The sequence below is a fragment of the Phragmites australis genome, chromosome 14, assembly GCF_958298935.1.
Source record: "Phragmites australis chromosome 14, lpPhrAust1.1, whole genome shotgun sequence".
Lineage (NCBI taxonomy): Eukaryota > Viridiplantae > Streptophyta > Magnoliopsida > Poales > Poaceae > Phragmites > Phragmites australis.
Genome location: NC_084934.1, coordinates 15,767,916 through 15,794,170, shown reverse-complemented (window position 1 = coordinate 15,794,170; position 26,255 = coordinate 15,767,916). Strand labels below are relative to the sequence as shown.

The 26,255-nt window shown below is 42.3% G+C and overlaps 1 protein-coding gene across 2 annotated transcripts in view; it reads left to right on the top strand.

Annotated features, from left to right (window-relative positions):
• Positions 1–12,008: 12,008 nt before the first annotated feature.
• LOC133890497 (putative aldehyde oxidase-like protein) overlaps positions 12,009–26,255 on the top strand; it is a 34,465-nt gene continuing 20,218 nt past the window's right edge. The window contains exon 1 of one of the 2 annotated variants that reach the window (XM_062330883.1): positions 12,009–12,324. In XM_062330883.1, coding sequence (XP_062186867.1) covers positions 12,162–12,324 — 163 coding nt within the window. In that variant the 5' untranslated portion in view covers positions 12,009–12,161. The remainder of the gene's footprint in view (positions 12,325–26,255) is intronic. The other variant, XM_062330882.1, reaches the window with a different exon arrangement.

Sequence of the window (26,255 nt, the reverse complement as noted above, 5' to 3'; positions counted from 1 at the left end):
AAAATGTGGTAGATGAGGACGAGTACAATCAATTGATGAAATCCCCCCTTTTGCTACTGCAATCATGTCACAGGTTGCACAGAACGAGAAGACTCTATACCTACATTCTGACCATAAGGAAGGGATCCATGTCAAGAAAGCACGGAAACGGAAAATACAGGCCAAATGATACATGAATCAATGTAACCTCAAATTTGTAATATTTGTAATATTCGGTTAAGTCTGAATTTCAATGTAACCTCAAATTTGTAATATTTGTAATATTTAGTTAAGATTTCATACCTACTTTCCGACCATAAGGAAGGGATACATGAATCAATGTAACCTCAAATGGTGCATATATATATGTTTCTTGGTGTGATATGTTTGCAGGAGAAGACGGCTGCAAATCCTGACTTTGCTTCAGGATGCAGCCAGTATACAGGTAAATCCCTTATAGGGATTAGCACATTAGTTATGGGTGATAACATCACGCGTCACTAAACAGGTCATTAGTGACAGGTGAATTTACCACCCGTTATTAATGATTGAGTCCAATGATGGAATCGTACATGCACCCATCACTGTGACCCATCACTAATTATCTCTTTATAAATAACAGGACCGGGAACCCTAAAGTCACACATCACTAAATATATCATTAGTGACGGGTGAATATACCACTCATCACTAATGACCAAATCCTAGTGACGGGGTGGTAAATCCACCCGTCATTGTGACCTAGTCATTAATGATGGGTGGTAAATTAACCCATCACTGATGACCTAATGATTAGTGACAGGTCATATATATGACATGTCACTAATCATGTGTGTATATAAAATGGGCCCAAGAACCCTAGCCTCCGATTTTTCCTAAGTCCCCACGCCTAAGCTCCCTCCTCAACGCCCGCAGTCCTCCTCCTCACCGCTGCACCCGCTGCCCACTCCTCCTCACCTCCTTTTCCCAGCCATCCCTAAGGCCACCGTCGTCTCCCTGCTGTCCTAATCCTCCTCCTTGACGCTGTCTTCACCTACGCCCTTGTCCTCGACTTCCCCGACACCGAGGAGCCCACGCCACCATTGCCAAGGACCACCACCCCGACGCTGAGCATCCCATCACCTCCTCCCTGACGAGCTCCCTAATGATGAGGAGTCCGTGTCACCGTGCTCTGCACCGCCACCGTCCACATCTGTCGAAATAGGCCTCCCACCGTCCCCTCCTCACTAACGCATGCCGCTGTCATCCTCATCCATCGAGGTAGGCCACCCGGCTCACTTACTGTGACCAATTATTTGTGTGAGGCCACACATATGTGCTCTTGATCACTCTAACTTCATTGATTTTTAGTGTTTAGTGTTATATTGAAGTATAGGAAGTTAACACCGTTTAGCAATCTGAGAGTGAAATCTTGTATACTGGGTCGAGGTGAATATGGTTCATGCTTAAGCGTATTATGTTCTTAACTTCTTACGCTGCTAGTTTATACATGATCTTGTGGACCATACTGTCTACTGATATTTATAAATTGTATTGGATCATTTTTCTCCTATGACATCTTGTTTTTATTAGCCGAAGATTAAGAGTACATCATGATGTCTTCCTATAGTTTATTTCTCCTTGTGATTTCTATTATACAAAGCTTACAGTTTTTGTTCCTTCCTTGTGACTGTCAGGATGGATTCTTTGTGACTGTTATTTCAAATTCTCTTATGCTGCTCTTTACTAGTTACTTTCAGTCATGCAAGATCATGTTATCAGAATGCTTTTGCTTTAATACACATGTTGTTACCCATTTTTGCTTTCATGATGATATTTATTAAAATTAAATTTGTAACAAAATCCCAAAAATGAATTTAGGTTGTGTAACCTATTATGTCGTCTCCCATTCGAGAGTGTTTGATTATAAATATGACTTGGCAACTCATCATATTTATAAGAAGATGTTCCTGAATTGTCCGCGTACTTTGGATAGTTCGAGGATATATAACCCGAGTAGTAGGTTTATGTGCTTTTGTATGGTTCTAGAGAGAATTTTGGTGGCGTCTCCCTGTTGTTCTCCAGATACACACCCTCTCGGCTTATTGTCGAGATGTGTATTTGGAGAATAGCGGGGAGGTGTTGCTAAAATTTTCTCTAGAACCGTACAAGAGCATGGAAACCTACTCAGGCCACATATCCTCAAATGGGTTAGGACCTATCTTTGCCTACTAGAAATTACCTAGGATCCTTTACTTTAGGTAAGAAATACATCCTATTTCATAAATTCATATAAAACTGAATATAGTTACTAATCCTGAATCAATTGTATTTGCATATTCGTATCTATTAGATGTATGCCAACCAGTCTTCATCAGGATGCTCTTACGAAGCACAAGCTCCAGCCATACGTCTGCACAACCAGGTCCCAGTGGAGCAATAGTACGAAGGCAAGGGCACAAGCAAAGTGACCAACAGACAAGATTACCGTCATAGAAATTGATGATAATAGCATACCTACGGAGAAGAAGGCCTTGCAGATGTTGCAGAAGCTCGCATGCCTTAATGCTCGGGAGAGGGTGCCATTGACCTTTTTGAAGTTCGATGACCTCACTCTGGATCAAAAGAATGCCTTGTTGAATGATGGTGTCAACACACTTCTAGAGTTCTTGAAGAACATGAAGGCGAAGGCTTGCAGGGCTGCTATGAAAATTATCGTCAAACTTTGGAGAAGCCACAAGAGCAAGCTTGTGAATGAGTATATGGCAAAAGCGTTGGAGCCTTTCAGCAAGTACTCATATATTAAAAGAGAGGATTGTGTATCTTTTGTGAGGGTGAAGAGCTCAGAAGCGTTCCAAATGGAGAGTTTAGCAAAGAAGCAGCTTCGGGCAAAGAACAAACAGAATCACAACCCGAGCACAATTGGGTAGGTGGGGAAAAAGGATAAATAGCAGGTAGAGCATGCAAAGTTAGCCAAAGATAACCTGGGCACGAAACCTTGGTTGCAATTACTAGGATGATCGCAATCATATTTGCGAGTGAGGGGTTCATTGTCAAATAGTGGAGAAATCACCTTCAAATCCAGCGAAACCGAGTTAGTCGCTGAAAAGGTGAAAGAAATAGTAGCCCACTCTAATGAAAGTTCATTCACCGGGGTCAGGGAATATGACATGCTCTCCACTACGCTGGGAAACCCTGAGCACCTAGATCACATTCGAGGCGTGTTCAATTCCCAAGGCTGGAAGTTAGGCTTCCCCAAACATGTCAAGATGTACAAGAAGAGGAAGAGATCAATCCCAATCAATGTGCAAGAATTGACCATATCAATTATGGAGAGCATTTATCAAGACGTCCTGCAAAGGTTTGCGGCATAGGGAGTTGTAATTCCTAGTGCACCAGCAAGTGAGAGCCCATTGCTGGAAACAAGAGTAGTCAAGCCTCCACGGAGGTTGAACAACATGTCTCTCCATCCATGGGGCTCAATACTATAGACCTTCTTGATGGGCCCACGCCATGCTCACTGGTCATAAGACCTGGTGGCTACTATATTGAGGTTGCAAAGGGCCAAGTGCATCCAGAGGTCCAGGTGTTACATACGGTCAGGATACGTCCTAGCTATGTCATGGTCTTCGTGGATTTTGTACATACCAATGCCATGGACACAGATTTGCTTGTCCTCCCCCCAATGATGACATCCAAAAACTGTGTCAAACTCATCTTGAAATGATCCAATAGAAGAGGGAGGACATTGTGGTGCACACGGAACCATCTAGGAGTGATCCGCCTGGACGTTCATGTGCACTGAGTTCCCTACCCCAACCTCAGCCTCGAGATGCGCTAGTTGTGTCGCATTTGCCCACTCCGCCATCTCCAGTTAAGCAACCTAAGGACAGGCTAGAGAAGAAGAAGAAGTCCAAGCCAGGGTCTAAGAAGCAGCTGCCGAAGAAATCCAATTCCTCTAGTAAGGACTCAATCGTCAAGAAGCACCAGACAGCGGCAGCTTGGACTGAGGGCAACCCAAAATTCAACCTTGGGAAGCCCTTGCTACCAGCAGATCCACTTCGGAGGGTGGGACAACCTTGTGTCCAGTTGCATAATTACTACTTGCAAGGTTGTAGAGAGAAGAAGATTTCCATTGTTGTCTATTACCAAAATCGTCACTTCTTGCAAGGGAACGACTACTTCCTCGTGGTCTTCAACGACTTATATGACCTCTTCAACCTCAATGGTCTGGACATGGGTTATTGTGACGCTTTATATTGTAAGCTCTTTCAAACTAGATGTTCATTAATTATTATCATTGATTCTCCAATCTAACTAATTCCTTATCTGTAGACACTTGATGCAAGAAACAAGGAAGAAGGAGCCCTTCGCATTCCTTGACGTCCAAATTATGATGATTTCTGTGATGGAACAACAAAGGGAATTCATTACAGCAAATGTGGATAATGCAATGAGCCAGTTTTCGAAGAGGGACTACATGATGGTTGCCCACAACACGGGTGGCCATTGGATCTTACTGTTCATTGCCCCTAAGTGGAACTTGGTCTGGTACCTCGATTCATCAAGACTAGTAGTAGGACCTAACGGTGAACTGGGAGTACGTTACTATACATTGGTTAAACAAATCCTCGACGAGTAAGTTCTTCATGACTTAGGTTACATATTGAACATTTCAAAGTTACACCAAATGTTGACTATTGGATCTCTCTTCGCATGTAGGGCTTTTGACATGTATATGCATTGTGATCCAAAGAAGCCTCGCACACTGACACATAAGACCGCCTTCACTGTAAGTGCCAACATACTTATTTGCAAACACTCTACTACACCTTTTTTTAAACTGACGATTTTTTCCCTCTCCAGTGCCACCAACAACCACTGAGCAACTCCTGCGGCTTCTTTATTGTGCGTCACATGTTGCTAACCTTGGCAGCCAAGGATATGAAATCCCCAGATGTAAGATAATTGTATAGTTTTTCATAACAGCTTTTATTCATTACTAATATCCGATGATAAAATGATTTTACTCACTCTAATTATATACTTTTTTCATAACTACTTTCATTCAGCAGAAATTTAGCTTACCGGACAGCAACATCGAGGAGTCTGCACTCACCAACATTCGAGAATGGATTGCCACTTTTATAATGACCAAAGTCATCTCTTCAGAAGGCGAGTTCTACTGTATGGACACGGTGTCCTGACTTATGTAATTTGTGGTTGCACTTTTGACTTATGTAATTTGTAGTTATCTTGATGTGGACTTGCATTGTTGTATGTTTTGATTATGTATAGTAAGCAAAAGTGAAAAAGTTGCATGCTTATATGACAAGTTATATGTATCAAGATGAATTTACGTGTTGATGAATCATTAATGGTGCTAGACAGATCTGAGATATATCTAATAACAGATTTCATTAATGCTTAATAACTTGATAAAAATATAATTAGAATTCTAATCGCACAAGATGCACATAATAATTTGTAGCAAGTATGATCCAGCATAGTGATAAAGTTAGGCTCATTAATTGGAAGTTTGTATTCCTGTTCATTTAGAAAGTTAAACACCTGGGAATATTCTTGTCGCAACGGTTACTTTGTAATAACACTTTGATGCCAATTCGAGCTGAGAACATTGGGCCATGTATAAGGGCGATTTATGATCCTACTAATGGAGCCTATTCTATAGATTTTGGTTACCTTCTGCTGTTCGTTGTTAGATGAGCAAATGATGAAAGAAGATAATTATCTCCATAATCTGATGCAAATGCTGCTAGGTTTCTAGATTTTACATTAATATTGAGTTGTTATACACCGTATTTAGGTAAATGCTCTCTACGAAGAAGCAAACATTTCTTTTGAAATACAATAAAATAGTGGCGATGATGATATGGTTCGAGATCGTATTTTTTTCTTACTTTTAGGACTTTACTACTGATTACCTACTCGGAGAGAAAGGGCATCCATCTCATCTTTAGAGAAGCTGCTCTCTGAACAAGTAGGACTGGCACATAAATGCTAACTTGAGAAGAATGCTTTCTCTCTAAATAGGTAATCAGTACTGAAATCCTAAAAAGGCCATTTGCTAGAGTCACTGTGCCTAATAGTTTTTTGCAAGAACATTCTTTGGTGTTAGTGTGGTTTGTAGTATATCATTTTTGCATATTTTCTGAAATTTAGGACTGCTATAACATGGTATGTTGTTCATCGTGGTCGGTGAAGTGGGTGTTCTCTAGTTGGGAAGAATGCCATGCACAAGTTAATGGATTCAAAGGAGCATGTTACAAAGGATACGAGTCTAAACATGAAGCTGTTGAGGCACACAACAGTCAAGTTATCCAAGCTGAGCTAAAATTGGTTAACTTCGAAAATAAGAAGAAGTGTAATTCCACGTGTAAAGATGTCATAATCCTAGTTCTGGTTGGAATCATCATTATTTTGCTATGTAAGATTATGTGACTTGTAGGATCAATGTGTCAACTGTTAGTACCTTTATGCCTATTTTGCTATGTAAGATGTGACTTTTTTTTGTTAAATGTGGTCGTAACGTACTCATTTACAATATTATATGTGTATGCATTCTACCTATCGACTCCTTCATGGTTATCTCACTCTTTCGACAACCTCCATCCCTCCCTCATTGGCTGTATCTCTATCTCCCTCCTTCCTCTGCTCTTTATATGTAGAATGTTCGATCGCTCATTGTCATCGTATATAGAACTCCCAGGAAGGGATGGCATCACCAACCGCCGATCCAGCCTAGGTGCTAGAAGGAGATGTAGTGTCACCGTCTAACATTGAAGAAGGTAACTCGAGCCACTACCTCAACCTGGACCAAACAGATGCCCATGGAGGCGATGAGGTAATTCATAAGTAGATGAATGCATCTATTCTACATATTATCATATATATTCCTAATAGTTTTTTCACTTATGCGTAGATGCTTAATGCTCCAGAGGGTCACGACAATGAGCAATCCCAAGAGTAGCATCGTGTCCGAGGTCCCTCGAAGATGCCTACGGGACATTTTGTGATCACGGATTTCTCACGAGTAGGGGAGCCAACTGCACCAGAGAGAGTTCTGGGACCATACAAGTCAATCTATGGCATTGCTGTTAAGGATCATGTGCCCATCAGCTACAGATTGTGGACTGACGAATGAGGTGATCTGCACGTGGTTCCTGATTCAATCAAGAATGACATCTTGTGGTCCAAGATATTAGAGAAGTTCAACTTCCCTAAAGAGACAAATATGGAAGTAGTTAAGCGTAAGATGCTAATGATCATGGGTCTTTCATTTAAGAACTAGAAGGGGACACTGAATAGAACGTATATGCAAAAAGGTACAACACCAGATTTCTGCAAATGGCCGCAACTGGAAGATCATTGGTAAGCCTTTGTAGAGTACAAGTTGTCACAAGAAGCACAGAGGTTAAGTGAGGTGAACAAAGCAAACTCAAAGAAGAACCTATACCCTCACAAAGTTGACAGTCGTGGGTGCGTGAGGAAAGAAAGGCAGTGGCAACAACAGCTAGATGAACTATGAGAGAGAGGTGTCACGCCAGAGACAGGGGGCTAGAGCGAACAATCGACACACTTACTTCTTGGGAGGGATGCTTCTTACTCGTCTGATAGAAACTTGTCCTTTACGACCTCTAAAGACCCAGAAGCGATGCAGATCTTGCAAAAAAGCTTGCGGAAGCCCACGAGCAGTCTGCATAAGGCTCTTCCAAGCCAGACAGGGATTGGGATGAGTTCACCTTGGCCCTGGGAAACAAGGAGCACGGTGGTCGCACACGAGGTGTTGGGGTGATGGGTTAAAAATATGGATTCTTAGGCGACATCGACGGTTACAAGAGTCAAAAGAGATCCCAAGAGGAGCGAAATGCGAAACGAGAGGCATAACAAGCTAGGATGATGAAAATGCTTGAACAAGCGCTAAAAAAGGAGAGGGAACATACAAAAGAAAAAATAGCACAAGTAGTACGACAAGCCCTCATGTGTGAGCGGGGTGCCATTATGAGCAAACAGGAATGGTCAGCAACGTCTCCTAATGTTACGCACTTCAACTCTGGTGGTCGTCGAAGTAACTGTGCGTTCATAGGAGTTATGGGAGCTAACTCCATCACTTATGCCATGGACCTCATCACAACATGGACACCATGTAAACTACACATTGGTGCTAGGAACATTACCATCAAGGTGGCTTCTGGCATACCTTATCCCTGAGGCTCCCATGAGTATTTGCACGGATGTCCAATACTGGAGGGCTACGTCGTGGTCAAAGTAGATGAGGCAGTTAGCCAGTACCACTATGTTGAGGTGGACTACCCAACAGAGAAGGGGGCGAACACTATAGGAGAAAACGAGCACACATTCATCGTATGGGAGAAGGTCTACATAGTGTTTCTACCAGGGACACCTCTTGAGAATCTCTACTCTCCACTACACCCTGGGTCACCGTCTCCTCGAAGATCTTCTTCTCCTCATCCATCTCACAAAAGAAGTCTACCTCCTCAGCCATCACCTCAAACAAGTCCATTGCTTAAGAAGCTAAGACCATCAAGAAGCCAGCCATCAGCTCGGAAAACAAGATCAGGTTCTGCAACATCCAAGCAGACGACATCATCTAAGAAGTCAGTGGCATCTAAGAAGTTGGCGGAACCCAAGGATGTCCATTCACTCACTGTTGAGAAAACCAAAAAGATTATGGATGCTAGTGTCACGTCTCATTTCTATCCTCCACCACCGCCACCGAAGCTTATTGTGCCTGAAGATGTCTTGAAATTTTTTATGAAAATGGCCAAAGCTAAACAGATAGGGGTGCTTCAAGTAAGCTGCCGACTGACTATGAACGCATCAGCAAGAAGTAGGCCAAGAGCAAACTAGGCCCAATCATTAAGAATGCTCCAAGCATTGCAGCCTTCCTAACTGATTCAAGAATAACAACACAGGAACTAGCATGGCTTACTGTGGGAGTGGATATATCAAATTTGGATTTTACATAGCCGTTTGAGTTGAGCAAACATTTGGTCAAACCAAATATAGAAAGAAACCTTATAACTCAAATGTGTCGATTACATCAGTGATACTTGGAGCAGTCTAGGCAGGGTTTCCAGGCATTCCTCGTAAGATACAGAGATTAATATTTCCTCAACGGGGACGGCTTCTTCTGGTTGGAATTCTTGCACTTGTATGAACTGTACAAGGAAGATGTCATCGGTTTGGCTATAGTCAGAGTGTGGACTCTATAAGTGACTTATGTATATAATTCACGTTACACGATCTTGTACCTTGAAATTGCATAGCTAACTTCTCCCTTTCGTAGAATGGAGATCCAAGCATACGAACAAGACTTAGATAAGAAAGTAGGATTCATTGATCCTAGGCTTGTGAACCAGAAACGCTTACAGAATCACTGTCGGCCAAAGGCTTCAGTCGGTAGTGATTTCAGCGAATCACTGTCAACCAAGTGATACCCAAGGCATCACTGCCGGCCGGCAGTGATGCCTTGGGTATCGCTGCCGACCAAATCTTTCAGCGGGCAGTGATGACCCCTATTATTGTCGTTCCACCGAGCCGGCAATGATAGTCCTTGACTATTACTCCCCGTTGCCCACTGTCGACTCCAAAACTAGCAATGAAGGGGGCTTCTGTAGTAGTGTACCTAGTTGAAACTTGGCTAGCACTCCTTCTCATTCATCTCTTCTTGTTTGGTATTGGGATGAAGCTTTTCTTACTGCTTACTACCTCAATAACCGTATGCCTAGCCAAGTTCTTCATCGTGCCACTCCCATTGGTCGTCTCCTACATATCACACCTGATTACTCATTTCTTCACATGTTTGGGTAAGCATGCTGGCCAAGCTTTCACAAGTACAACTCCTAGAAACTTGAGTCTACTGTGGCAACTTACTGTCACCTTCCCCGTTAAGGATCTTGGTCGCGTTGGCTATTTTCTTGGTATTGAATCCACCTACAATTTAGGTGGAATGGTCTTGTCTCAACGTAAATATGCTATTGACTTATTCCATCATGCTCATATGGAGAATTGCAAGGCAGTTTCAACTCCCATGTCAGTCACTGATAAACTAGCATATGATCTTGGAACTCCGCTTGGAGAAGATGATGTGTTCCGATATCGCAGCATGGTGGGCAGCCTTCAATACCTCACTTTGACTCATCCAGATATCTCCTTTGAATTAACAAGGTGTGCCAATAGTTGTCTAACCTGCTACACTGGGAGGCGGTCAAGCGCATTTTGCCATATATTAAGGGTACCTTGACTATTGGTTTAAAAATTTGTTAGTCTAAGTCAACACTTCTTAGTGTTTTCGCTGATTCTGATTGGGCTGGTTGTGTTGATGACTGACAATCTACTAGAGGCTTTGTAGTTTTTCACAGACCTAACCTAATCTCATGGAGCTCTCACAAACAACCCATAGTCCCTCGCTCAAGCATGGAAGTGGAATATAAAGCTCTATTAAATGGTATAGGTGAAGTTGTCTGGATACAATCCCTACTCAAGGAATTAGGGGTTTCTCAACCATGTGCACTAGCGTTGTGGTGTGATAATCTTTGTGCCACTATTTGATAGCAAACCCAGTGTTTCATGCCCAGACAAAACTCATTAACACTACTAGAGAATAGTACATCACTGCTGACAAAACTCAAGCTTGGAGAAGGAGATGACGATTTTTATATAGCTGAGACATCACTACCGGCTCATGTAACCAGCTGGCAATGATGCCTTGTTATCACTGACGGATAGTGGCTTAAGCCAATAGTGATGAGGGAACTGGGCATCACTGCCGGCTCAAGCTATCGGCTGGCAGTAATGACCCTTATCACTGTAAGTTTATAAGCCACGATAACTGATTCTTCCTGTGCGGCTTATGAATCGATAGTGATATCCCATCACTGCCAACATATTAGGAGCTGGCAGTGATGGATCAGTATAAAAGGCTAGTTCTGTAATAGTGTGAGGTGGATTTTTATTTTGTCCATGAAAAGGTTGCACTTAGTACACTTTAGTAGTGTGAGGTGGATTTTCATTTTATCCATGAAAAAGTTGTGCTTGGTACATTTTATGTTTGGTTTGTATCGACGAAGTAGCATATGCTTTCATCAAATCTGCTACTAACTTGATACCGGAGGGATTACGAAGCAATCTTAACCTCATAGTGACCGGTTGAGATTGAGAAGGAATATTAAAATATCTCTATAAGCAACTCATAATATAAGTTGTGGGATTTGTAGCAATCCTAATTTAATAGCTGCCGATTGATTGATTGCAGATTGATTTCTTGTAACACTGGTTATGTAAGACCAACTCCAGCAATGGAGTTATCCCGTGCTACAGTACTCCGCAAAAATACTGTACCACTGGAAATCGATCTCCATCCGCTACCTCATCCAGTGCTACAGTATCGAACAGTGACGCTACAGTGTTTTTGGAGAGAATGGGTGCCTGTTCTTTCGGTTAGCAGCGCGCATCACTGTAGCGTACTGTAGTAACTGTTCACAGTGCCGAAAGTGGGTTCGGTAGACAAACACGTCGGCGGTACTGTAGCAATATTGTAGCAATACTGTAGCTGTACTGTTGACAGAGGCTGATAGTGGGACCGGAGAGAGAAAAAAGGAGTAGAAGGTAGGAAATAGTGTAGCTGCTGGAGATGAAAAAATAAAGGATGCTGTAATAGTGACAGGGGATACTGTAATAGTATTTTTGAGGATAAAAATTTAAGTAACTGTTGGAGATGGTTTAAGCAATATGCTAATGTATAGAGAGAATGGACTACGTGTGAGCCGGCCTCCACTTTTCTTTGTTCTGTAAGCAATGGCTGATTGTACGATCCATGCTTTTCCCGATTGTCAAGAGCTGACGTGGCAACAGTGCCCGTCCAATCGGAGACAGACGACTTACAGCTTGCTAATTGCACGTGCAGTTGCACCGGCCAGATCGAGATCGCGCGCTGTTCCGCTGGTGACACGCGTTGCTTATAATTAGTTTCCTCCCCCGGGCTGGCCCAACCGAGTGGCACTCGCCGTCACGCAACCAACCAGCATTTAACAACGACCCCCTCCTCCTCAACGGCCACAGCACCTAACATGCACAGCTTTACTCGCCTAGCTGCTGATCACACCATCGCTGCAAGCTGAGAGAGAGACAAGGGAGAGAGAGAGAGGCGGTCATCGTCCATGGAGACGGTGGCGGGGAAGGCGGTGGTTGATAGGCTGGTGTTCGCCTTGAACGGGCTGCGGTACGAGGTGGCCGCTGGCGACGTGGACCCGTCGATGCCGCTGCTGGAGTTCATCCGCACCCGGACGCCGTTCAAGGGGCCCAAGCTCGGCTGCGGCGAAGGTACGTACGTACTGCGTGCCTGTGCATGCTGCTTGCTGTTCTAGCTTCCAATCCTAATGCGTGTATCAGATAATTTCTCCCACGATTACATCTTATACATCTGCTTCCGTGGATCCACGGTCTTACACTATAAAAAATTATTTTCCAAGATATCAGGATGTCTTTTAACAGACCACTCATATGATGAATCGTCTGAATAATTTACAACAAATTGTCTGAATAATTTACAGAGACGGGTAATATAAGAAGTTATCTGTGTAAAGATTATTTTTAAAAACGGCTTATTATATGAATCATCTCTGATAATATACGATTTCTATAGACGAACAACATGAGAAACTGTCTGTATATAAGATCATTTTCAAATACGGTTATGAATCACCTATGGTAATAAAATGATTACCATAAATGATTTATATGAGGAATCATCTGTGTAAAAAGTTATTTCTAGAGGCAGTTCTTTATATGAACCGTCTTTAGTAATGTGATAATTATTAGAGGCAGTTCACATAAGAAACTAATAATGTAAAAGGTTATTTTCAGATGCTTGATAATAGGATACTATTTCTAGAGGCGGTTCCGGGTAATAGATGATAGCTTATTTTAAAATATTTATAATTTTGTTATATAAAGTCATACGAGAACAAACCTTATATGAAAATTAGAGTTTTTGATGAGACCTATAACTTTTTAGTTAAAAACTTTTTTATTTAAAATCATTTAAATTTCTAAACAATTGTTTGAAGTTTTAGATATAAGAGTCAAAATGAATGTATATATTATTGTTACCATAAGTCCTATTAATACAAGCAACTCAAGAACAAATAGAAGAAAAAGAATGCTATCAACTCCAATATCTCTAGTAAGATTAACAAGAAGAAGATTAAAGGTCTCCACTATCTTTTAAATAAGAAGAAAAATAATAAGGTAATGTGTTGAAATATAAGATACGAAAGAGATCAACCATTTGAATGTCTATGGATTTTAGATAATATAAATGACTCTGTGAAGGTTTGATTCCTAAATAGACTTTGAGTTCAAAGGATAAGGAGGATTTGAAACTTAGCTTACAGAAATACTGTGATAACAATAACATATACACTATTTTTATCTCTTATATCTAAAACTTCAAACAATTATTTGAATATCTAAATGACTTTATATGAAAAAGTTTTCAACTACAACATTATAGATCTTATCGAAGCTATAATTTTTATATAAAGTTTTTCCATATCCGACTTCTTATAAAAAAGTTATTAATTTTTTAGTAACCTATCATCTATTAGCACAGACGGTTCCTTATGTGAACCGACTCTAATACTGAATAACAATTTATCTTAAAAAATTCATAACTTTTTTATATGAACTCGGATGAGAACAAATTTTATATAAAAATTGTAGCCCTTGATAAGATCTACAATTTTTTAGTTATAAAGTTTTTTAATTTTGAAGTCATTTAGATGTCCAAATGATCATCTAAATTTCAATAAATAAGAAACAAAACGAAAATATATCCCATTGCCATCCACAAGCACTTTATAGTGTGATGGTAAGGCAGCTTCATGCAAAGAGGCAGGTTCCGGGTTCAATTCTCAACAATAGCAAGGGGGCAAGTTTTGGCCTGGGTTCTCAGCCCTCAACGATACTCAAAAATCGTGTGACTTGTAATTTTTTTTTTCTTTTTTCAAGCAAAAAACATTGATTCGGGACCGATAACCATAAGCGGTCCGTTTAAGTAACCGTCTATAGAAATCAGTTTCTATAGATAGCCCGCTTAAGAAACTGCACTTAGTAATCAGTTTTCATAGACGGTTCGCTTGAAGAACCACCTGTAGAAATCGATTTTCACAGCCGGTTCGCTTAAGGAACCGTATCTAGTAATCGGTTTACACAGAAGGTCTCTTTTGTGCATATGAAAATCGTTTATTTTCATAGATCTTCAATCAGAGACAGATGACTAATCGCTTTTATAAATAGGTTACCCCGTGCTTCTGAAAACTATTTTTTTATGGTGTTACATACGGTTATCTGACTGTCAGTGGTTAGCATGTATTTCATTGGTTGCATCATTATTTTTTTTGCGCGTACTGATCTGATCGATCTGTGAGTGCAATTTAACTTTTTTTAGCGCAATATAACTCTGATCAGATATATATGTCCACTGCATGATCAGTGTAAACTATGACGGAGGTTTGTCTCCTAACATTCTTTGGCACCAACATACATTATGCACATGGTCCCGAAGTTCCAAAAAATCGTTGATAAAGAATAGACTAAAAGAACACAGACAGTACTACTTCATTTTCTTTTTACGCGTACACAGACACCACCAAACACACCCTGCACTCACATGCATATTCGCGAGTGTGTGTCACACGCCTGCAAAATAATACATCTAAAAGCACTTGAGTACGATGTAAACACTAGTATCTAAATCCGGTAAGTGGAGTTGTACCCTCGCTCTTTATCATCACAACAAGATGGAGTAGTTCCCGAGACCATCTTAACTATACAAATACCAATACAGTATATGGCGAATAAATCACACTAGAATATAGCGTGCCGTTGGTGTACCGTGTGACCCGTCGCTGAGCCAGAAGTATGTACTAAATGTATAATAATATTTTGAAAATGTCTAAATAACCCTTAAAACTATGGTGTTTAATTTACATATCTCAAATTTTCAGTTGGTTAGCTATAGATATGGCTTCAGATAATTACTACTTCACATAGCTCTAGATGTTACGATTGACAGTATAATTAATGCTACGCACAGTGGAAGCTACAAAATGTGACAACAACATTTTTTCTCTTGATGTTTTCTCTCTCTTTCCTTCTCTATCATATGTAGTAGATGTAGCAAAAGCATGAAAGTCAACAGAACCGAACTTACATCAAAACCACATATGCTACTTATGTGATTTAAAATTAGCATCAGACATGTTCTTCTTGATTTAAAGCATGTTGCATCAGCAATTTGAGTCTTCCATGTTCTCATCATCACACTTATGTTTTAAAGACTCAATCCCAACTAAAAACACAAGTTGACGTTGGTTAATTCATCATTTCCAGTGTTCTTGTCTATATCTATTACATCATGTCTATATCCCAGGAATAATTCGATTGCTGAAATCAATTGAACTTTGCAATGAAGACATGTTATTAATGTGCATTACAAACAATTGGTCATCCAACCTTTGTACAGGAAACATCACAAACAATTGGCATGCATCACAGTTGAAGCCAAATTAATCATCAAAAGAAGGGCGCGAATAGATGAGCTTCAAATAGATCTCCTTGCCATGCATAGATGGCTGCCATAGTCATTGTCCTACTCCTCCATAAACGGAGAATGCAAGGAGGGGAATAGGAAATAGTCAGCTGCCTTGCCCTGTTGCCCTCTGTCCCATATTGCCTTCAGTTGCCTCCAACACCCTAGCACCTCCGCTTAAAGTCGACGGTGCTAGTGCTGTTACCTCCCTGCTCCTCTGATCTCCTCAGATTCCGCCACGGGTGGCGTGCTGCTGAGATTACAAGCCAAGGGCAGCCTCCAAGGCGTATTGCTGTGACAGATCTGGCGTCATAGAGAGGAGAATAAAAATCGCCAATGGTAGAAAAAATCCATAACCTCAATGTTTCGTGTGTACTCGCAGAAGCAACAATCCATTTTTTTCTCGTGAACTCAGCAAATGATTGGAGGAGTTCACATGTAAAGCATACACTTGAAGTTTTCAACTTTAAAAGTGCAGCCATATATGCTTTTCCCTCTAGTACCCTGCAAACATCATTTCTATTCAATCACATGCTAAAGCTGCATCTTAATATTAGGTTATCTGAAAGTTCAACCGTTCAAACACAGAAACATAGCTTTTTTTTAGTGTTCTAAAAACAGAACAACTAGGCCTTACACAAGGAATGGGTGGTCCTATCTTTATCATATTATTACCACTTATGCCGCATATATAGTTAAACAGTTGGGACTTTGTAATCGCTATCAGCTTGGATGATCAAAAGAACACATGTATTGATTTTCATATCCTTGCTTTCATGCTAGTAGAAATACCGTCAAGTGCTTGGTGCATGAAACAACAAAGAGTGGACAACAAATAGCTTTTATGATAAAAATGTGTGCAGCCATATGGAAAGGAGAGCATGATGTCAACCACTTCTAATTTCAGCCATTAATCGCAAACGGGATATAAATGCATGTATGTACCAAGACAATTAGATCAGGGGCATAATTTACAATAACAAGAGTTTGGCAGCATGGCAAAGGTTGATGTATAGCACAAAGCTACTAAAACTATCTAAAAACTTGTGTGTAGGACAACTCCTCTTTCTCATTCACAACCTAAATGCCCAGCATAAAGTACTCCAAACTATTGTAAATCCAATCCAACTCAATATGCCCAAACATTTATAGAGAGAGATACGTAAAATCATTAAGTCTTTTGAGAAAACATATTGGCTCAGTAGCATGCGATATTCTTTAATTTCTCTTCATTCAACCTGTAAGATGGCATAAACATGCAAATGTAGGGCACCAGAGTTTAGTGAGAGTAGGTAAAAACGTATATTGCCCTTGTCAAAGTCTCCTCCTGAATCATGACATGGTGAAAACTGGATCCCTTGTACCTGAACCCTTTCTCTCCTGAATAAAGAAAACTTTGTCATGCTCCTCGTTTGGGCAAGGCAATCCTCAAAACATACGACGGCACATTTGCTTCCTCACGCTACTATGACTAATATGGAGGTACAAATATAGGGCCCCTTGAAGGTACTAGTGTCCAGTGGACTCCTAGTGTCTGGATAAGGAATCATTTTTATCACAAAGAAAGAGAAACATATGTCACCGATGATGAAGCTCGATTTGCAGTTTTGTTTACCAGGAATTGTAATACGTGACTTCAATTTCACATGCCTATCAAATTAAATTGAAGTTCTACATTTAGGGCAGATAGATGTCCATAACTATCTACATGGCCAAGATTGCAACTCAGCTTATAAAACAAAAATCTCCCCCGCAAAATGAAAAAAGCTGCAAACTTTACACCTTTCTATGAGGCGAGAGCTCTCCCCAACCCACAGCCCAGTAGCCACTCCATCTGTAGGTTAAAAAAGGAAATCAGGAGGTGGTAAAGATGGCACCTTGGACTCGGCGCTAGCGGAGGTGACGAAGCGCGTGAATTTGTGGGAGGGTGACGGTGCGGAGAAGGATACGGCCTAGGAGGGGAGGCGGGCATCGCGGAAGGAGATGAGCGGCGAGGCTATCTTGTTGAGGCGCGTGTATGCAACAGAGGCAGCATGGAGGCGCAGGCAAATGTCCTGCACTCGCCGCTGCATCCTCCTCCCGGTTGAGGTAGCGCAGCTCGGATCCGGTGGAGAAGAGACGGAGGGGCTGGGGCAGGCGGGCCTAGGCACCGGTCGAGCACCCTCATCTGGTAGCGGCGGCGAGAAGCGCAGGGAGGAGACGATAGCGATGGGGGAAGGGACGGAGAGAGTTCGGGAGCAATCGGGTGTCTCGAACTGGCGGTACAACTCTAATCTGACGGTCCTCAACTGTCGTCGCTCAGATCGGACGGTTTGGAACCAGGTGATGATATGGATAGTCTGAGAGGGTTGGAACGCGACTGCGTTTAAATTGTAAAGATAAAGAATACAGGAATTCACTAACACGGCATATAACAGTTCAAGACTATATAACAAAGTGAACATCTTGTATTTAATTGAATACGGTGTCACGGTATATATAGTCTATTGTACTATGAGACGCACAACGAAAATCATAGAGGCAGGGAAGGTACGGGCAGCTTGACATGCTCTTGTACAGCGCGACGTTGACTTGCCGTCGTCGTCTCATCACGATCGGATCCATGCTTGCCTACTAAGAAGAAAAGACAGATATCCTCGCGCAGGGGTATGTAGGAAAAATAAGTAGTACAAAAAGAAAATATCTCTTTATAGAAAATAATATTAAATAGTCGTTACCACTCTAGCGTGTATTCTTTTTACATCGTGTCCAGCGTGTTAGGTTTCATTGATGGTAGAATCATTCCGAAAGCTTGCCTACGGTGCCTTCTCCGTTTGATTGTTTGCAAGTACATTTTACCACTACATGTAGATGCAACGGTAGTGATGGACGCCACTTAGTAAAAAAATTTATTAGTGACACATAATAATCTTTAAGAATGATAGGTATTATATCTATTATTTTAAACACGTTACTCATATAAACTCACTAGTAATAGATCTAGATCCATCAGTAATGAAACATAATAGTGATAAGTCTAGATCTATCATCACTGATGATTGTATATCATTGATTAATCAGGTTCAAACCCGTCATTGATGACTATACATCATATCAGTGACGGGTCAGGTTTAGAACCGTCACTAATGACTCAAGCATCAGTGATGAGTTTGGATCTGATCCGTCAAGGATATACAATAATCACTATATATCAGTGACGCATGTGTTTAAAAAACAAAAATGGGAAATGTTTTTCACACTCGATGAAAGAACCCCATGATGTAAGGATCAATGATGTCCTAAGACCAGAGTGAATTAGGACATCTAAAACTAATCGGCTCTAAAATCTTTATAAGATAAATTTATATCAATTTCTATCTAAATATGCTCTAAGTTTATCTAGTGTATCTACTCTACTACTCAAAAGGGTTTGCAACCTATATCTAATTCTAGCAAACTACTCTAACAAGATAAACACGCAAAGGTAAGTTGCAAGTATGTAAATACGAAAACGTAAAGAAGGTAGCGAGAGAAAACTCGGCACAGAAGATTTTTATCTCGTGGTATCGATTGCATAAACACCACTCTTAGTCCACGTTGGAGTAGCAATCTAGACTATTGCTCCCAGACGGCATTCAGTCACGATCCTTGAGCCACCTAGGCTTCAAGTAGGTTAAACCATCAAACCATAAAGGCAAGACTCACCACACGCTTTTCTTCTAGTCACTTATCATCGTCTTCACTTCAGAGTTTGAGTCACAAAGGTAAGGGTCTCCGCATCCCCATATAAGTTTTTTGTTGTCGCTCCACATGAAGCTGAATGGTCGACAAGCTTGAGCCACTAATGTTCACGATGCTGGCGAGTCACCAAGACCCTAAGGTGTCAACGTATCACTTGGTACAAGGTAGGATCACTTTTTGGTTCTCTCTCTAAGCAGCAATACCTAGCAGCAACTCTTTCTAAGCCTAATAGCACTAATTACTCTCTAATCTTTTCCTAATTTTTATGGATGATCACTTTTAGTATTTTGGTGGTTTGGATATCTTCTCAAGTATATATGAGCTTCCTAGGACTTCAGCATACTCAAATGACCGAATGGGTGTATATATATAGCTTCAACCCCATGAACTAGTCGTTGCTCCAATGGCTCAAAAAGACTGTGAACGCTAGATGTTCTGACGTTAACAGTAGTACAGGTACCAGAACCTCTGGCGTATATAGAAGCAGTAACTAGCTATTGGACCCCACTCAATCTTATTGTGAACACTGGATATTCTGATGTTACATTGAACTCCATCACTAGACTATCCGGTGTGTAGACTTGAGCCAACTGAGCCAATTCCTTTCATTGTGCATTTGTCAGTGTGTAGATCTTCAATGTACCGGAACATCCAGCATGTACAACCATTACTCTAAGGTAAGCATCCGGTGTAAGCACCAAAATATCCGGTGTGTTGATCTTCAATCTTCAACAGTTGCAACCTCTTCTGAAAAATGCTTCGACGTAGCTAACTTTTCATCACCGGACCATCTGATATTTATGGCCTTTGAACCTTCTTTTGATAATACTCTGGCGTGTACAACCTCCACACCTTCGGACCATTCGGCATGTACAAAACAAAAGGGAAGAATGTTACGGTGTATACCAACGCCTCTGCGTCGGACCATCCAGCATGTACAATTTTCCTAAGACTTATTCAATTCAATCCAATCTTTATCCCGTTGGGATGACTTCTTCATGTATTGTATCTATGAGACCTACTAAAGTATATACTTGACAAACATGTTAGTCCCATTGACTGTTGTGATTACTCACCAAAATCACATACATGTCATAAAAGGGTCATGTTTGCTACAATCTCCCCCTTTTTTATGGTTAATGACAACACAATCAAAGTAAGTGACAAATAATAAATGATATTAATTGTAAAGTGCATTAATAATAAATGACAACAATTGTAAAGTGTCCAATTTCTTGGATGCATAGTAAGAACAACCAATGATACCAATTGTAAGGGAAAGATCCCATCTTTGTCATACATTATTCTTACCTTAACTTTGTCCCTCTTTTGTTATGACTGCCATGAAGATAATTCTCTTCATTTCTCCACTACCACTATTTCTTTTGATCGACCCATGCAAGAGTTCCTTGCTTTGCGTGCTTTTTAGCTTGATATCACTTGTAATCCTTTCGATACGTGCTCTTGCATCATGCTTATCTTTTTGTCAACAATCTTACATCTTGCTTTAGTCATCAATATTATCCTCTTTATTAACAATCTCAAAAAGGCTACAACCACGTGCTGGGAATAAGGGTTTGGCCCGAGTTGATTTCTTCTTTTCTATTTGTTTTTCTAATTTTCCTATTTCTAGTATTTCTACATGCATTGATGCATACATATATGTATATATTGGGATGAAAAAAAATGGTAATTATAGGTATTTCGAAGATCATTTTCAAACACTTTTTTTTATCATAGCAGTTGTAAACCTTGTAGAAATGATTTTGGCTTTTTCCGATAGTTTTCAAGTTCTTTCGTTTTAGGTTAGGAAGCACCGCTTGGAATTCCTATTTCTACTTCCTATGGTCCATCTGAACTCGGGCACGACCCACAGGCCAACAGGAAACATGCCTCCCAGGCTTCCACCTTCATAGCCCAGCCTCCCGTTGTCTATTCGCCCAATCTCGCATTGTAGGCTAGAGCTGGAATCCTATAAACACTTACTAAATACCTATCACTTAGCCCTTAGGATGCAACAAAAAAAGCTACGACTGAATTGCTTGTTGGACAACAATAACTTTTTTTACTCTTGTGTTTTAGAGCAGTAGCAAAATTCATCTATGAAGGAGGTAGTTTTGCAATAATGCCTCCAACTACGAACTCGTTGGGTAGCTGACACTTAAGGAGTTCAAGTTCTCTTACAATGCACTATATTTGTAAGCCTACTCAATTATAAACCGATTATTAACCATCTTGTAGTTATGATATTGCTCTATGATATACAATTCACTGCATGTATCTAACACACTGAATTTAGTATTTAGTGTATCTCACAACTCCTTTTGCATCCTTATGTGCATATACACATCATAGATATGATCGGCAAGAACACTAAGAATACATCCTACAAAGAGTATGTTGTCATCCTCAAACTTCTCCCCTTTAGAGGTATGAGTTCCTTTAGGTTTACCAAACAATCCAGTAGACATTCATAGCCATAAACCACATAAGTTGATTTGACCTATCATCTCATAAAGTGCACATCAGTAAACTTATCCAGTCACAATGCCTTAGCAAAACTAGCCATTATTAAATCAAAGTGTAGACAATAAGATTTTTAAATTGTTGGATAAATACACGCTTTTATAATTAATTTAATTCCTAGATAAATCATAAAAAAGAACTAATGTACCATCATTATTATGAAATAAATTATAACCTAGACACGCATGTAACAGAACTATACATATCTAATATACTCTAAAAATGAATAACAGAGTACTGCTCAGCATGATTAAAAGAAGATTAAATATAGTAAACATACCGATTGACAGCGAGAGATGTCGAAGCCCCCGTGATACCAATGCTGATGGCGACGACGAGCAGGAAGCAAATTGTGCAAGCAGTTGATGGCGATAAGAAAGCATATCACGAGCAGTCATGCGCAATCACTTCCAAAAACCTCATTTGTCCTCTCCTAATGTAGGACCACAAGGATGATAAGTTTTGAAGACATGCTCTCTCGATCGCCGGTGCACATCGACGAAGTAGACTACGTGTTGTGACGCAGAAGAGAGGAATAGGCAAAATCCTAATTACTTGTATTCTTTGTGGCGGCAGCCGGTAGAAGATTGCGTAGTTCAGACTTGCTACAATTGGACTCTTAACCAACACCATTTTCTGTATATAAGCGTGTTGGCTATTTTTTCACGCAACAAAAGGAATAAAATTAAAAAATAAGGCTACATCTGGGCCCTATTTCAACGGACTATTCACGCAGGTATCGTGCACCCACGTCCTTCGTCTCAGCCCTGACCATGTCCTGGTGAGATGAGGCTAGCGAACGAAGGTGTGTGTTTTTTTAGTCTTCTCATCCACATGTGCTAGTGGGATATCAATTCCTTTTAAATTAATCTCTCTTGACTTCCACTAACAATATTGGACTAAACAATTAATCTCTCTCGACCTTCACTAACAATATTGGACTAAACATCGTACCCCTCCTTTGCTTAATGGTTCGGTTGTGCCAAAGCAAGAATGATCTGTGGCCTTGTCGTTGCTGATACAAAGTTCTCCCCGTCCGGCGCCATCGTCCTGGGCGTCCACGTCGTGGTCCTCATACCACCTGGCGTCGTACGTCGTCCTTAGTTCGGCCCGCTAGCCGCCTCCTCGCCCACTTGGCGCCACTGTCCTTGCTTTGGCCCACCTCACTACAGCCAATGCACCACCTTCCTCATCCCGCCTGTCGGAGGGTGAACTCCTAAAGCAGGGATCCGGAGGGGCCTCCTTTAAGATTCGGCCGAGGGGATGATTCTGAATCTGTTTTGCGGGAGAAATAAATGGGCGTAAATGCGATGGCAGGTGGAATGGAATGATCGGATGCAGAATGCAGTAAATGCACTGGAGGGATTTTTAGACAGGTTCGGACCGCACTGAGCGTAATACCCTACTCTTGTGTGGATGCTATAAATGCACTGAGAATGTCTCTCAGGGATGTTGCTGGTTACAAGAATATTTGTCTATCCTAGAGCTTCGGGCTCTTTGTTGTTCGGTGATCTCAGCTTCTGTGCTTGTACTGGACCTTTGTCTTCTTCCTCGGCTTCCTCCTTGTCTGAGACTCAATCTAAGAGTGTTCTCTCTTCTATGTTTTGACTCAGATCCCCTTCTCTGTGTCGACCGGCCCTTCCTTAAATACTTCGCCGGCGGTAGCGTGCCCAGAAAGGGAGGGCACGAGCTCCAAGATGCCATAAATGGAAAGCAACCATCATGGGCTGCTGCGCGAAGTGAGGGGGGGTTGAAAACGCGCCCCCGTTCGGTCTCGTTCGCCATGATGTCGTTCTGCAACGGGCGCCGCAGAGAGGGCCCACCGGGCAGTCACTGAACGGCCCGGCGTGCCCGCTTGATCTTGTACGCCTGACACAGCAGGGCGGCAGGCGGGGCGCCTTGGGCCTCGCGATGTTATCCCGAGGCGCGCCGGATGACGCGGGATGGGACCCGTGCATTAAATATCCCCACGCTTCCCTGCCAGGTCGTGGCAGGGACTGACACCGAGCGTGGCAGGAGCAGTTGGAAGTGACAGGCCACACGCCCTCTTAAATGCGGCATCGGGCCTTTCACTGATTGACACCTCACCGCTGGATCTCTGTGGGGGCCATCGGCGTAGGACTTCTTAGGCCGTCGGGGAACCGAGTGCTCGGGGGTCACTGTTCACAGCCCCGAGCACTCTCTCCCGGATATGCCCTTTCTTGGTCCTCGAGGAACCGAGTGCTCGGGGGCCACTGTTCACGGTCCCGAACACTCTCTCCCGGAATTGACTGTTCAGGTCCTCGAGGAACCGAGTGCTCGGGGGCCGCTGTTCACGGCCCCGAGCACTCTCTCCCGGAACTAACTTCCTTGGGTCCTTGGGGTACTCGGGTGCTCAGGGGCCACTGTTCGCAGCCCCGAGCACACCCTTCCCAATACTCGGTTTTTCTGATCGTCAGGGGACTTGGGTGCTCGGGGGCCACTGTCCACGACCCCGAGCACTCTCTTCCCGGCACTTGGTCTTCTCGGATCATCGGAGAACTCGGGTACTCGGGGACCACTGTTCATGGCCCCGAGCACCCTCACCTAGGACTTAGTCTTCTTGTACCTCGCGGAGATGATCCCCGCGGGAGGGCGCCATGTGGCAAAATGGATCCACTTTTTACTTAAAAATCTGACAGCGGATACCGCCCTAATGGCAGTTCTAGCTAACAAACTTGATTGACGGAAGTGGCGCTAAGGGGAACCAAAATTTCAATTAGCGACACATGAGAAACATGGACTATTTTGGTGGCAAATCAAAGATTTTAAATTTTTTTCAGTGGCGTACAAGAAATTCTCTCAGTTAAATACAACCTGTAATTTGTTAAGACATACCCTTGGAAGGTAACAAAATTATATACTTACGGCAATATTTGTTAAGACAAATGCGCACATACGGCATGCAATTTTAATTTAACCATGCGCTAATCTCTCCTACATATGTGCGACGAGGCATCATCCATCTACATGCAACATGCTTTGCAGGCAAGTTCTACTATAAAGCTTCACGCTAGCACATCTTGCTAAGTAGAACCAGATCATGCCATTGCACTTGTACAATAGAAGAGGATTGTTTTTATTTGAAATAAGTTCATTGAACACCCTGAAATTCTGTTCAACCACCTAAAGGAATTGTCTAACACACTCAACTACTAAAATCCGGTTATTTTGAACCCCAAACTGGTGGCATCCAAAATCTGGCTTACCTATAAAGGAAAAATTTGCTACAGGTACAACTAATATGTGACTTTTGCCGTAAGACATGATTATATATATATGCTAATAGACACTTAGAATTTTGGGTATTTACCCGAAGACATCACGAGCATTAAAATATTAATATCCGCTCTGAAACAGGATCAAATGATATTTTACCCTTTGGCCCGCATGTCAGATTTATCTTCTACCTCCTATTCCCTTTTCTCTTCTCCTTTCCTCATCCCCTCCAAATGTTCTTCTCGCATGGCCGAGGGACGGTCGTCACCGAGCTCGAGCCAAACAGCCTCGGGCATTAGCATCCATAGAGTGTGGAGAGGCTCTTCTTGGCCACAACTCAATCAGGAATGGCTCAGAGTGGATGGTCGACGGCAAAGCTCACGATGGCCTTGGATTGATGGGGAGCTGAGCCATAGCTCAGCCAAAGGAGGGTAGTAGCGCGTCGAGCACACGAAGGCAAACTTAGCCAGGGGCAATTCGGCCGATAGGCTCTACTAGAGCACGGATGACGATGGTGAGGCTGCACGGCGGAGCGAGGTCGCATGACAGAGGGCCGGCTGTCGTCGAGCTCGAGCCAAATAGTCGTGGGCATTGACATCCATGGAGCGTGGGGAGGCTCTTCGCGGCCTTGGCTCGGTCGGGGATGGCTCAGAGCGGTCGGTCGACGGTGAGGCGGCTCACGATAGCCATGGAGGTTGACGGATAGAGAAATAGTCGGTGTGACTCGGAGGGCTGTAGATCCAGGAAGATGTAGAGTCAAGGGGATACACTAAGGGGTGAGAAGGATGTGGGAGAGAGGGATTAGATGATGGCTCACCGTGGAGGACGAATTGGGTGGCGGCGCACGTGGTGGCCGGAGGTGGAGAAGAAAGGCCGCAGTGTGGCAACTTCTAGTGGGTAGAGGGAAAATGAATGGTGGCCAAGGCTTCAAGGGCTCCTGACAATCTTCTTTGCAGTAGGTTGATAATGGAAGAGCCTTGGAAGACGGTGGCGAGCTCAGTCGGCGGAGAGGACGTGGGTGAGCACCTTGAGCGCGCAGAGGGAGTCAGCGTAGGCGATAGCTAGAACATAGCCCGGTCAGACAGCAATGTGACACAAAGCGATGTCAGGAACGACGTGACGCAGGCCTTTGGACAGACGCGCTTGGCAGCAACTGCAGGAACACGCACAACAAAGA